The sequence below is a fragment of the Mauremys mutica genome, chromosome 4 (genome assembly GCF_020497125.1).
Source record: "Mauremys mutica isolate MM-2020 ecotype Southern chromosome 4, ASM2049712v1, whole genome shotgun sequence".
NCBI classification, from domain to species: Eukaryota; Metazoa; Chordata; order Testudines; family Geoemydidae; genus Mauremys; species Mauremys mutica.
The window spans coordinates 63,635,953-63,650,914 of NC_059075.1; the positions used below are offsets into that span (position 1 = coordinate 63,635,953).

General features: G+C 38.5%; 1 protein-coding gene and 1 long non-coding RNA gene across 2 annotated transcripts in view; one reads left to right on the top strand and one right to left on the bottom strand.

Annotated features, from left to right (window-relative positions):
- Positions 1-14,962, top strand: part of STARD9 (StAR related lipid transfer domain containing 9) — a 170,893-nt gene that overhangs the window by 112,224 nt on the left and 43,707 nt on the right. The window contains exons 18-21 of the mRNA XM_045014653.1: positions 42-179; positions 1,009-1,091; positions 1,835-1,944; positions 4,497-4,547. Of these exons, the coding sequence (XP_044870588.1) occupies positions 42-179; positions 1,009-1,091; positions 1,835-1,944; positions 4,497-4,547 (382 nt within the window). The remainder of the gene's footprint in view (positions 1-41; positions 180-1,008; positions 1,092-1,834; positions 1,945-4,496; positions 4,548-14,962) is intronic.
- LOC123369271 lies at positions 7,511-14,833 on the bottom strand. Its single transcript, XR_006578973.1, has 3 exons — positions 14,783-14,833; positions 10,792-10,969; positions 7,511-7,711 (listed from the first exon to the last, which is right to left on the bottom strand). It is a non-coding gene; the product is annotated as an uncharacterized LOC123369271 (long non-coding RNA).

Genomic DNA, 14,962 nt, shown 5'->3' on the forward strand with positions numbered 1-14,962 from the left:
AAACCTAAAATGATCCAATAAAAATGACCTACAATTTTTAGTTCTGCAGGGTCAGTGGATTGAAAGGAACCATTGTATTATAGACAACAAGTGTGGGCTTGTGACACTGCGGCCAGTCCAGGGAGCATATTGTACTGTAAATGGACAGGAAGTCACTGGTGCTTGTCGTCTGTCACAAGGTGAGTCTTGCGGTTCCTTTTTGTGGCGCTGATGGTAATGATACAGGTATCAGCAGGTGAATACAGTAAAATACTGAGAGAGTAAATACTGTAAATCCATTCCTCAGCATTCCTTAGGGTGGATCAATATAACCTAATAACCCTCTGAGTTCAGAAACTAGGATCTACTGAAGTCATACACCTTTACTAAATGGATGGACATACGTGTTATGTTATAATGAATCAGTTAGGGTAATGTTAAGATTAATTTTAGCTGCAGTAATTCTTAGTTCTCTGAAAACGGAAGGCTTATTCAGGATTGCTCCTGACCGGTAAGGTAATGGGTTAGGTAGAACCCTTGTAACATGTCCACTGCAAAAGCCATAAGGGCTTGGCTTTCTGTGGTCTGTACTAGAATGGTTGAACTACCTTAGACTTCATTTCTCATTGGAATCAGATTTTTGTCAAAATTGTAGATGTTGAGCTACAGAGTACAGGGGAGTGTCTCTGAATTCAAAGTTAGGGTTAGAGATTTAAGGCAGGGTTTACAAAAGCACCTAACAAACTCTGTTGATGTTGCTGGAACAGGCCCTTACTGTGGTTTCAAAAGCAAACACTGGGAAGCCACTTTTCTTGGCTGCACAGAGCTTCTGCTGTTAGGAGATGCTGCTTCTTTCACACACAACCAGCAGACAGTCTTATTCAGCTTACTAGGACAAGTCCTTGTCTTATTACTGTGAAGTGTTACTAGGAGTGGTTTAAATTGTATGTACCATGGATACACATCAAATTCCAGATGTTTGATACATTTTATCTTCATAGTTTCCTTTTTTTTTTTTTTTTTAAACAGGAGGTCTTGTTGTCCTGGGCAAGGCTCATAAATTTAGGTTCAACCACCCAGCAGAGGCTGCCATTTTAAGACAAAGAAGATTGGTAAGTTTTGAGACTTTATATTTTTCTTTCCTAAATTTCTTCATTGGTGACCAACCTTCTTATTTCATTTTAAAAGCAAATATTAAATATATAATGTTTCTTCATATCTACTTATTTACTTGCCTCATTTCCTCCTTCTAATGGTCTGTTGTAACACTAAACCATTGTGGATGGACACCGGTGCCGTTTGCAGAGTTGCTTAGCAAAAGAAAACGCAGATCCTCTTAAATCATTTAACATGTCCTTGTTTTCTAGTCATTACTTCACTGGGTTTGAAACAATATAACTAAAGGCAGAATACTAAAGTGGAAAGACAATTTAAAAACATTCCATGATCAATAATATTCCAAGTTATCCTCTTTATGGTATTAGCTCACCGTTCAGCATTAAATACACTAAAAACAATTTTAGATGGCGAAATTATAGAATTAATATATTGAGTGCCCCAGTATGATTATCCATGTAGATGTTGTTACAAGTATCAGAGTTAGAGATTGAAATTAAAAATTGATAAAAGGAAATACTTTTTATATGGTGTATAAAAAGGGAACTCACTACTGCAGGATATTATTTAGAAAATAGTTTATTCAGATTTCCAAACAGACTTAGACATCTGTAAGGTCATTGGGACAAGGACCATGCCTCTATTCTGCGGCACATATTAACAGCAGCAATAATATGTTGAAACCTGCTAGGTTGTTTTAATATTTCTTCTTCCTGCTCCCATCTTGTTTTTTTAATAGATTAGTGAAGCCTCCCCCGTATTGAGCAGCAAATCTTTGGAATGGCTGGACTTGGATGGAGATTTCACTCCTTCCCCTCCCTATATCTTTTCTACACTTGAAAAAGAAAGGTAAGTTTAAAAGAAGTATTCACTGGAATGGAACTTCCCTGGAGCTCGGGTTCATTTCAAAGAGAAGTGGAATGCATAGGTCCCATCAGATTTTATTTACTTCTTTAGATTTAAATTATAATGATGAGTGGAATAGCTCCATCAGGAGAGATTGAGAGAGAACCACCCCTGATTACCCTATGCCCTGGTGGTCAGGGCACTCACCTGGGCTATAAAAGACCCAAGTTCGAGTCCTTCAAATCAGGCAGAGTAAGGATTTAAAAACAGGTCTCCTGCATTCCAGATGAGTGCCCTAAGCATGGGCTATTGGATATCCTGGGATACACACACCTCAGTCCCCCAAAAATGCTCTATATGGTCACCCCCAACAGTCTTTTGTATGAGGCAAATCTGATATGCATGCTCTGAGAACACCTACTGGACTGAGCCCTGCAGGTGAGATAGCTGGGTAAAGTCCTAAAATCTTGCTGTGGTTTAGGCATGATCTAGGGTGCTGAACTGATTAGTAGCATCAGGACTTCAGTGTTTTTGCACATGCCCAAAGCCAGAAACTTAGGCATATTTTCACCAGAAATTTAGTCTTCTAGGGAATTTAGGTACCTCCAGGGAGAGGTAGCATCTGAGCAGAAATCTTAGTTGCTCCTAAATTCCTTTGTGGGACTAGCCCAAAGAGATTAAGGTCAAAAGATCCCACTGATTTTGGGTGCCCAATCTGAGATGACTAGGATCTGATTTTTCAGAATACTTAGCATAGGTTAGCACATTACATGTTCAAATCACAGCTCCGATTGACTTTAGTTGCTACTGTGAGTTCTCAGCACTTCTGCAAATCAGACCCCTGCAGGGTCTCAACTCAGGTGCCCAGAAAATGAGGAACACACAATTAGTGACAACCAGGGAAGAGTTTGGTTTAAGTGATTTGCTCAGCATTGCATAGGAACTCTGTGGCACAGGCAGGGATTGAATCCAATTTTCAGGGCATTCAACTTCCTTAACCATGAAACCATCCTTTCTTTTCCTCCAATCCCCTTCCTCATTCACCACATGCCTTCCAACTTCTGCAACAAAGGGGTCCTACAGACAGCAGCCTCCTTTACTACACAGCTTCGATTCATCCCCAGAGCAGGTCTATTGTGTGCGCTGAATAAAGCGGTGGAAAATATAGTATGTGATTGTGAAATTAAAGACCATAATGCATTACAAACAAGGGGGCTGAATTAATGCTGCACAGGCAACTTTAATCCTGGCATTTCCTAATTTTTGAGTCCTTAACTTTGCAACCTTAATGTTCTTTTAAGCTAATTTTGGTGTGTAATTTCAGTTATAAAGAGGATGCAATTTGGTGTATTTATAAAATGGAATATAACCATTTACTACTACTACTTGAAGAGCTGTCTTGCGATGGTAATTTGTATTTACTTGTTGGGGAAAGAACAACTGCTTCCATAGTTCACCTCAAGCATCAACCCATTTCTTTGCTAGAGGTATTCTAACGGAATAGCAAAATTTAGCATCTTTTAAATTCTCTTGGAATGTTTTTCCTCCTTATATTTATGAACATGAAGCATTCATCCTTGTACCAGTATTTGTGCACTCTTTCTGTGTTACCGGCTGCAGGTGTGCACTGTGTGCTCTTCTCTCAGGATAACATCCTTAGATCCTCCTAAGCTATTTCTTTTAATTTTATATGGAGATACCTTTCTTTACAAAACAATATTTGGTATTTATTTGTTTTGTTCTATGTATCATACCAGGTCATGTCACTTTTACCTCCCTTCCCCCCAGAATGGAAAAGTTTACAAATAAGATGTTTGCTAATGAACTACATGATGCCAAGAGTCTCACTACACAGTTTTGAATATAAAAGAGGTGGAAACTTTGTTGTAGGCTCTCAGTGATGGGTATCAGATATTGCACACATCTCAAGGCATATAGGATTGTACATCGCTATTTTGGTTGTTTTTTTTTAGCGAGTGTTTGAGTTGCCCTCATAAACCAGACAGGATTGAGGACTATTTCTGATTGATTTCCAGATTATGTATAGATAGTAGATTCCTTTAGGATGGGAATATGCTATATTATAGTGTATAATGTTGTTTTCCATTTTGCCATGATTATCTTAAACCGTTACTCTGAAAATGAAACTTTTTGGTGTCCTGCTCATTTGAATTTTTATTAATGACTGTTACTGAGATGAGATATAATGTGCATGTAGTTTTTATTAGCTGTATTTTACCTGAAGAAATCCAGCAATCTTTTGTTTCTTTTCTGTAGTCTTTCCACAAAGTTAAACCAAATTGTTTTTCTTTTTCTTCCCTTGCACTAAGTGATTAAGTGTGTCTCTTATTCCAGATAAGTGGATTTGCTCATGTGATTGAAATGTTTCCCCCTAAGAGGGTCAGCACAAAGGTCTATAATATAGGGCTAAAATGGGACTGAAGTGGTCTGTAGATGTTTCAGAGGCCCTCTCTACAGAGCAAATCAATGTCACCCAGTAGAAGTGTATCTGAAATACAGTACTGACTGTAATATATTTCATTGTTTTTCCACAGTCAAAAGCATATAGGCCGTGAAGAGTGCAAACATTCAGCTGAAATGATGAGGTAAGAGACTAGCTTGAAGTTAGTATACCTCTACCTTGATATAACGCGACCCGATATAACACGGATTTGGATATAACACAGTAAAGCAGTGCTCTGGGGAGGGGCGGGGCTGCACACTCTGACGGATCAAAGCAAATTCGATATAACGCAGTTTCACCTATAACGCGGTCAGATTTTTTGGCTCCTGAGGACAGCGTTATATCGAGGTGAAGGTGTTTATGATAGTACCTTTCATCATGACATTTCCTGCACAGTTCTCCAATCTTTGCAAATGAGTATGCATCCTCATGCAAACTTTGGGAATTACAGATATGTGAGGCTCGGGGAAATTGATACTGGTGCAAAGATGCAGTCAGTTCCTTCCTCTGTAATCATTAGGTCTTCATCTCCATTCTTTCCTCAGCCTGTTCAGATGTGGGAATTGCACAGACCAATAACGTTGTTTAATTGCTTAATTTTCTAGGCTTTCTTAGCTATGACTATCACAAGTTAGAATTATTAGGATCGTGTCAAAACCATGCTGATTTTCTGGCCTCTCTAGCCCTTCTTTTCCCCATTGGCCGCTGTGGGAGGAGGCCGTCTGGACCATGATAATCCAAGTGCATTTCATCACATTGAAGTGTAAGAATGGCAATTTTCAATCGAAGTACAGATGAGACCCTGTTTCTTGCTGCCATGATGCTATTCTTATTTCACATTTGATGCTTTTTTGCTTTAGTAGCTTGCCAAGCTATTAAATTCAAGTCCCAAGTGAGACAAACCTAACATTCTAATGGATCCAGCCTTAAAGCGGCGCTGACCAATTGTTGTGGGTTTTTTAATATTGTAAGTGCAATTTAACAAATGGATTGCAAATGACCCTGCAAAGCTTTTTTATCTCATCTCAGGGTCTTTTTTCAGTCAAACTGTAAGTGTGAAAATGCTGCTTTTGAGGGGATAGAGTCAAATGCTGTAAGTCAAATGCTGCAGTTGGAAGGAACTGTGGAGCAATTGTTGACTAGCTCCCAACATTATTCCAGCTGACATAGGACTGAATGGTGTCAAAAACGTTCAGGATGGGTGAAATTCACACCTGTGCAAAGAGTCAGCACCCTTGTGCTTTCTAAGTAGGGCTTAAACACGACTCAAGCAGAACTCAAAGTGATGTGTAAGCCGTATGCTGGCTCTCTGCCCAGGGCTGAATTTCGCTCATTTGGAATATATAAACACATAAAGAACATCATGCCATTTTCACTTATAATTGTAATATTTTTATGAGTGTCAATTTGGTAAAGTGTTCTCATAAATTCATTGTAGACTTTTATGTGTAACCAGGTCAAGCCTGTACTTTTTGTTCCCTTGATAAGAATAGAATAAGTACAAACATTCACAGTGAAACAATATTAAGGCTCTAACTCAGTCTGACAAAAGCAGGTAATTAAAATGTAATGCCAGATGTGTTTCTCTTTATGTACTGGGCCCAATTTAGCAAACTTTATTCTTGTAAGTAGTCCTTACTCATGAAAGGTAGTTCCACTGACTTGTATGGGACTAATTGCATGTGCAAGGACTAATCATATGATTAATGTTTTGTAGAATTGGGCCCTATGTCTGGTGGCTCTAGGGATCTCCAAACTGTATAGGGTCTGGTACAATATCTGCTCATACTAGGTGCACACTGTGACGAGTTGGATCACAGAAACCCGTTGGGAACTGCCACCTGATGTTCCAAGACTAATTCTGCTCCTGCTTTCCTGCCCTGGCAGCCTAGGACGCCAGCACCCTGTCTTGTTGAGCCAGACACGCCAGTCTGCTCCAACACAGAACCAGGCTCTGAACCACATGCCCCAAAGCTGCAGACTTAACCTGAAAGCAACTTACAGAAGTGTTCCTGTCTTTAGCACTCACATGCCCAACTCCCAGTGGGGTCTAAACCCCAAATAAATCTGTTTTACCCTGGATAAAGCATACACAGCAGTGGCTCTGAAACTTTTTTACTGGTGACCCCTTTCACATAGCAAGCCTCTGAGTGCGATTTCCCCCCCAATAAATGAAAAACACTTTTTAATATATTTAACACCATTATAAATGCTGGAGGCAAAGCGGAGTTTCGGGTGGAGGTTGAAAGCTCACAACCCCCCATGTAGTAACCTCGCGACCCCCCTGAGGGGTCCCGACCCCCAGTTTGAGAACCCCTGATATACAGGGTAAACTCATAAACTGTTTGCCCTCTATAACACTGATAGAGAGAGATGCACAGCTGTTTGCCTCCCCGGGTATTAATACATCCTCTGGGTTAATTAATAAGTAAAAAGTGATTTTATTAAATACAGAAAGTAGGATTTAAGTGGTTCCAAGTAATAGCAGACAGAACAAAGTGAATTACCAAGTAAAATAAAATAAAACACGCAAGTCTATGTCTAAGAAACTGAATACAAATAAAACCTCACCAGTTCCAGTAAGATTCCTTTTACAGAAGAGTCTCCTGCTAGTCTGGGTCCAGCAATCACTCACACCCTCTGTAGTTACTGTTCTTTTGTTCCAGTTTCTTTTAGGTATCCTTGGGGGTGGAGAGACTATCTCTTTAGCCAGATGAAGACAAAACGAAGGGGTCTCTTGGGTGTTTAAGTAGACTTTCTCTTGTGGGTGGAGACCTCCTCCTTACTCCTATGCAAAGTCCAGCTCCAAGATGGAGTCTTGGAGTCACATGGGCAAGTCACATGTCCATGCATGACTCAGTTTTTACCAGCCATGCCACATTCCTGGGAAGGCTCAGATGTGGATTGGCATCTTCAAGTTCATTGTTGGTTTAAGTGGTTTTTGATTGGGCACTTAATTTGCACTTTTCTCAAGATGCTGACCAAATGCTCTACTAGGCTAGATAAAATCAAGCCAGTACACAGCCAACATTCATAACTTCGAGTACAAAAATGATACATGCATACAAATAGGATGAATATATTCAGTAGATCATAACCTTTACACAGAAATGTTACATGGCATATGTAGCCTAAAACATATTCTAGTTATGTCACATATACAATCATAAGCATATTCCATAAAGCCTTATGGGGGGCACCGTCACAAATACTGGTTGAACTACCAATACAATAGGTACAAAAGTTAAATCCTGGTGCCATTGAAGTTAGAGTTTTACCATTGACTTCAGTAAGGCCAGGATTTCACTGAAAGAGAAAGAAAGCATGTTACTTTTTACTAAGAAAGGGCCATAGGAAAGCAAGTCAGTCTGTTTTTAAAATCCTAATAAAAAGTAGCTTCAGAATAATGCATTACATAAATACTGTGTATCAGAATTAATGGATTTAAAACAAAACCTGTGCTTTATCATTGGGGGCTCAGATATTCAAATAATCACAATATATCTCAAATTTCCTTGATAAATTGTGCTCTGTTTTGATGAGGAGGGGATGGCATTATAGAATAAAGTGTTTAAGAAGTCCAAGTGTTTAAGATCAAAATCAGGCCCATTTAAAAAAAAATACAAAAAACTAGACAGTGAAAGAAGCAGCCTCCCAGAAATATACACTGAAGTTGCATTTTAGTTTCTTGGAGAAATAATCAACTTTTATATAACACCTCCAAGCTTCCTCCTTCCTCTTCCTTCCCCTCCTCTGCCTCCCGCCTCCTTTTTTTTTAATTACAATGGTGGTGTTTTTTCATCCAATTTAAAAGAATAAAAAAAATGGTTTATTTATAGCTATTGGAAGACACTGTAATTCATGTTAACATACTTAATCCGTTGCAATATGGTGAACATGGAGAATTTCCTCTTAATTTTCTCATAATAATATTTTAAAATTCTAATAATGGCTCTCATTTGGAGATCTCAGAGCTTTATAGTTCTGAAGTACGTAATGGATCACTTCACCCACCTGTGAAATACTGTCACATCTAGGGTGGGATACAGCAGCTGAATAACAGTGCACAGCAACATTACATAGCACTTCAGCACACGAACTGAAGAATGCTATATTCAGCTGAAATCGCAGGGGGTAGTTGAGATAGAGTATAATTCCAACTGAGCTGGAATTTTGCAGAGATACCACTGTCTTCTGTGGAGCATATGTTGTGTCTTGACTTACAGGAGTCTTGTTCTGGACTAGGGAAAGGACTGTACATTTGTTCTCCTGAGGCAGTGTGTGTGTCTCGTTGCTGGTCAGAGGGGTAGGGCTGTCTTATAGAGATGCTCAGATGTGTTGTCGGTATGTCACTCCTGGCTGGTGGTGTTGTGTCTGCATATTTAGGCAGTAGGAGGAGTTGGTCATACTCTTAAGAGGAGAACCTAAGACAACTGAACAGTCGCACTAGTGAGCAGATATTTTTTTCTTTAAGCACATCAGCTTGTCAAAGAGCTAAATGCCTGTCTTGCAGGATGATGATTTCCCTTCTCTAACCTTTAGGGATTTCCCTTTGTGTACTTGTTTTCAAAGATCACATATGGCTCTATTACCATTTTTAATTCATTTTTTTTCTGTATATAATTGTGTAACTTGCAGTATCTCAAGAGACTGGGGAAGGAGATAACACAAAATGTTCATAGCCATTTTATCACTTTTCCCTTAAGAACTAGTAAGTTTTAAATTCTGTGATGTGAGCAGATAGATATAGATATATAGATATATATATAGCTAGTTTCCTAGGGTGGTCCTGTGCAGTTGCCGTAATCCTCTACTTGCTGTGTGTTACTCTGAGGCTATGGTATGGTGTGGGAAAGGAGCCTTCTGATTGGACAAATGTGCTGGGGAGGGAATATAGTAGAGAAAAATGCAAATCAGTTGATGGGCTAGAAACCTGGACTTGTAGTTGTTTTTATTGCCAGCCTGTCTTGCTTTGCAAACATGCAGTGAAAAAAAAACTGCTTTGATTTTTTTTTTTTGGTTTAAATAATAAAGAAAAATTTAACTGGAATCTAGATCGGCAGTAAGAAGGGGGGAAACAGTCTGATTTGAGTGATGGTTTTTCTGTTTTTAAATCAGTAAAACTGGTGTTAAGGGACAGTATTTTTTTTCTTTTTCTTTTGTAATACTACTTTGCTCGAGTTTCTTGTTTTGAGCCTTAATGTTATGTTGCAAGAAGCACTCTGCTTCATTACAGGGCTGTCGCTGCCATAGTTACTGAAAACTGCATTATGCTGTAGAAGCCTCCAGCCTCTGCATCAGCCTTGGAAGTGTTTGGGGAAGAGGGGAGGGGAATTACACAATAGGACTCCAGAAAGCTGACGACAAAACAGGCTGGAGAAAATGCGGATCTACAGCAGGTTCATTTAGCATGCCTAATGCAAACTTTGTGGATAGAAAGATGAGATGAAAAACAATCCAGCTTTGTTACAATATGAAGATTTTCTCAGTAATTTATTACATTTAGGTTAAGGTTGGTATTTTTTTTTTGGCTGCTTACTCTAATAGTTTTAAATGTTTACTTGGAGGAGGATGAACTGTTAAATATTTCTATTGTATTTGGTAAATCTGGGGTGTGTCAGTGTGTGTACAATTCTACAGAGGGAAACCGCTGTCCTTTATTCTGAGCTTGCTTTTTGACATGCTGTGCACCACTAAATGCTGGTCTTGTCTATCTGGGTTTCTGTTTCGGAGATAGGTGCTCAGCTCTGCAGAATTTAAACTGCTTACCCCATGCTTGTCCTGATGTTAAATTATTTTATTTCCTAATAGTGCTACGTGAACTGTTTATATATGCATGTGCATTTGGGAGAGAAGTGGGGATGCAAGCAATAGAGGGAACTGATCCCTGCTTGAAATACATAGATTTGGAATGTCTGAAACAAGATGAAATCTTACTGGAGTGTCCAGTTTAGGGTGTGTTTCAGTGGACCAATGAAACAACCACCTGTACTTATCTCCGAATGTGCTAATTTGTTTTTGTAATATAAGATGACCTTCATTTTTAGTTAATCATTCAAATGTATTTTGAACATATTAATTGGACTTGAAATCGTCTGTTTGGAAAATTCAGCTACCAAATATGTTAGCATTTTATTTTCTTGTTTGGCTAATGTCACTCATTTGTAACTTCACTTTACTCTATCATTTTCACAAACCAGCAAGGATAATTCGGGATGACTGTAAAATGTTCAAAAAGTAAATGGGAAACATTTTGGATTCATATCATTGTTTTTAATCACTGAGTGCGAAGTGACAGATCTGAATCCCAAATCCAAGCAAATCATATTATACTCAAGATCACAAGCCTCATTGCCAGTGGAAAAATACTCCATGTTCTGCCATACCTGTATTATGTAAGCAGCAGTCTGTGAATTTTCATTATCTTTTTCCTCCTCCTCCTCCTCCTCAGAGAAACTGTTGTCAAGCTGTAAATGTGTAAAGACTGGTTGGTGCTCAGTCCTAGCCTGTGCATAGGTACTCAGGCCTTTCTTCATTGCCATGTCTGACTTTTATCTTGTACTACTAAAAACAGAGAGAGAAGGCAGAGACACCGATATAGCAACAGAATTGTAACTAGCATGTCTTGCTCTTTTAGCAATAATAGGACAATATTCCCTTCCTATATTACAGAATCAATAACCTCAGAGAGGTAAAGAGCCATAGCTATTTGTCCGCATAATGAAAACATAGGATTATAACAGTATGATAATAATTGTAGTCATGGTGTTTTCTAAGTGTTGCAAAGCATTTTTGAATGGAGTAGGGTATGGGTATACTTCTGTGTACTGTGTCTTTCAGGGACATATTCCTAGTACAAAGCTTTCAATAGCGTAAGTAGGTTTGGCTAGTATTGTCCTGCTGAATGTGCAAACTCAAAATGGTTAACGTTGGGGAGGATCAGTAGCTTCATGCCAATTCAGCAAAAACAAACTCATGTGAGGGGATATGCTAGTGCTGCTGGTACAGCAAAATTATTACTACATAAAACTTTTAAAATGTTTTCATTGGGGGGCATCAAAGGCTCTTTAAAGCTTTACAGTTTCCTTTAAAGAGAGCAAAAATGTCAATCTTAGAAATGGAGTTCTGGCAGGGACCTTTAAAAGTCATCCAGTTCAGCCCCCTGTACTGAGGCAGGACCAAGTAAACCCTAGACAATCCCCGACAGCTGTTTGTCCAACCTGTTCGTACAAACCTTCTGTGATGGGAATTCTACAATCTCCCTTGGAAGCCTGTCCCAGGGCTTAACCACCCTTTATAGTCAGAAAGTTTTTTCTGATATCTAACCTAAATCTCCTTTGATGCTTGTCCTATATTCAGTGGGCCTGGAGAACAATTGATCACAGTTCTTTTTATAACGGTCCTTAATATGTTTGAAGACCTGTTATCAGTCACCCCTGCCCCCCGTCTTCTGTTCTCAAAACTAAACATGCCCAGTTTTTTTAACCTTTTGTCACAGGTCAAGTTTTCTAAACCATTGATCATTTTTCCTGAAGTGTGGTGCCCAGAATTGGACACAGCACTCTAGCTGAGGCCTCATCTGTGCTGAATAGAGCAGGACAATTACCTCCTGTCTTACGTACAAGACTCCTGTTAATGTACTCCAGAATGATATTGACCTGTTTCACAACTGCATCACATTGTTGACTCATTATCAATTTGTCATACACTATAACCTCCAGATCCTTTTTAGCTTTACTACCACCTAACCAATTATTCCTCATTTGTAGCTGTGCATTTGATTTTTCCTTTCTAAGTGTAGCACTTTTCACTTGTCTTTATTGAATTTCATCTTGTTGATTTCAGACCAACTCTCCAATTTGTCAAGATAATTTTGAATTCTAATTCTGTCCTCCAAAGTGCTAACACCTTCCAGTTTCGTGTAATCTACAAATTTTATAAGCATACTCTCCACTTCATTATCTGAGTCATTAGTGAAAATACTGAATAGTACCAGACGCAAGCCTGACCCCTACAGAGTCCCCCTAGATACACCCTCCTAGTTTGACAGCGAGCCATTGATAATTACTCTTTGAGTATGATCTCTCACCTTTATAGTAATTTCATCTAGAGCACAATTCCCTAGTTTGCTTTTAAGAATGTCACATGGGACTGTCTAAAAAGTCTTATTAAAATCAAGATCTATAATATCTACTGTTTCCCCCACCCCGCCAATCCACTAGGCCAGTAACCCTGTCAAAGAAGGAAATTAGGGATGGTTTGTCATGATTTGTTCTTGACAAATACCTGTTGGCTATTCCTTATAATCCTGTTATCCTCTAGGTGCTTACAAATTGACTGTTAAATAATTTGTTCCAGTATCTTTCCAGGTATCAAAATTAGGCTGACTGGTCTATAATTCTCAGCTTCTCCTTTGCACCCCTTATTGAAAATAAGTACTATGTTTGCATTTCTCCAGCTCTCGGCCATCACATCCTCCCAGCACCCTCAACGATAATTGTTAACAGTTCCAAGATTGCTTCAGTTAGTTCCTTAATTGCTCTAGGATGTATTTCATGAGGCCCTGCAGACTTGACTACATCTAACTTATCTAAATATTCTTTAACCTGTTTTTTCCCTATTTTGACTTGTGTTCCTTCACCCTTGTGGCTAATATTAATTGTATTGTATGTGGTCACCATTAACCTTTTTAGTGAAGATTGAAGCAAAATAGGTATTAAACACCTCAACCTTCTTGATGGCATCAGTTATTCGCTCTCCTTCCCCATTAAGTAGAGGACCTACACTTTTCTTCATCTTTCTCTTGTTCCTAGTGTATTTAAACAATTTCATCTTAGTCCGTTTCATGTCCCTTGCTACGTGTAACTCATTTTGTGTCTTAGCCTCTCTGATTTTGTCTCTACATGCTTGTGCTGTTCTTTTGTACTCCTCCTTAGCATTTTGTCCATGTTTCCACTTTTTGTAGGATTCCTTTTTGGTTTTCAGGTCATTAAAGAGCTCCTGATGGAGCCATATTGGGCTCTTACTATTCTTCCTATTGTCCTTCGCATCAGGATAGTTTTCAATTGTGCCTTTAATACTGTCCCCTTTAGAAACTGCCAGCTCTCTTGAACACATTTTTCCCATAGATTTTCTTCCCAGCGGACTTTACCTACCAGTTCTCTGAGTTTGTTTAAAGCAGGGGTAGGCAACCTATGGCACGGGTGCCGAAGGCGGCACGCGAGCTGATTTTCAGTGGCACTCACACTGCTCAGGTCCTGGCCACCAGTCCGGGGGGCTCTGCATTTTAATTTAATTTTAAATGAAGCTTGTTAAACATTTTAAAAACCTTATTTACTTTACATACAACAATAGTTTAGTTATATATTATAGACTTATAGAAAGAGACCTTCTAAAAATGTTAAAATGTATTACTGGCACACGAAACTTTAAATTAGAGTGAATAAATGAAGACTCGGCACACCACTTCTGAAAGTTTGCCGACCCCTGGTTTAAAGTCTGCTTTTTTTGAAGACCATTGTCCTTATTCTGCCACTCTCGCTCCTTCTTTCCTATCTATCTATCGTTTAATGAACACTTTCACCCAAATTGCTGTCCACCTTCCTATTCACTGACAATTCATCCCTTTTGGTCAGAATCGAGTCTAAAATGGTTAAATTAGCTATAATTTTGTAAATAAAAGTTTTATTCTTTCCTAAAATGAATCTGTAAAAATGGCATTTTCCGTATTTATTTTTTCAATGTTTTACACATTTAATTTGCTAAGTTTACAAGTAAAAAATGGGTTTCAAAAGCAAAAATCCAAATGTGGTTCATGTATCATTCCTGTAAATATTCTGCAGTTGAACCTTTATTGTTAATTGTGTTGTTGATGGACAAACCAGAATGAAATCCAGCTCCCTCTTTCATAACTATGAGTGGCTTGACAGTAGTAATGTAAGTGAAAGTAGTAAAAAAATATTTTGGCATTGAAATACATGTATACATATCTTGAAATGCACTCTGGAAGAAGAACTGTTCATGTGTTTTGTTTAACATAGTCACCTTTTTGGCCATAACTGCACTTAAAATATAGAAGAAGCAACCTTATCTAGTGGTTAGAGCAGAGAATTTGGTGACAAGATCTGGGCTCTTATGTTGACTCTATTAGCCACTGATTGTGTAACCTTGGGTTACTCGCTTAACATCCCTAGGCTTCAGGGTTTTTTTGGCCTGTAACGAGAGAATAATAATAACTTGCCACTTTTGCAAAGTACTTTGAAATCTTCAGATGAAAGGCACACAGCATGAAAAGTATTTTTACATATTTAAAAGAAAAGGATCTCCTTAGAGGATGACCTTAAACAAAAATGATCAGTGACAATATTAATAAATTACCTTTGCTATTAACTTTCTAATGATGGAATCTTCTGTTTTACCATGAGAAACCTCATGTGTGGTAGCTTTTACTGATTTATATGGGATTGTGACATACTATGTATGACATCACATATGCAATTACCTTAGCACCATACGATCTTGGCATAATTTTCTAGCTCTTGAACGTGTTTGATTGTA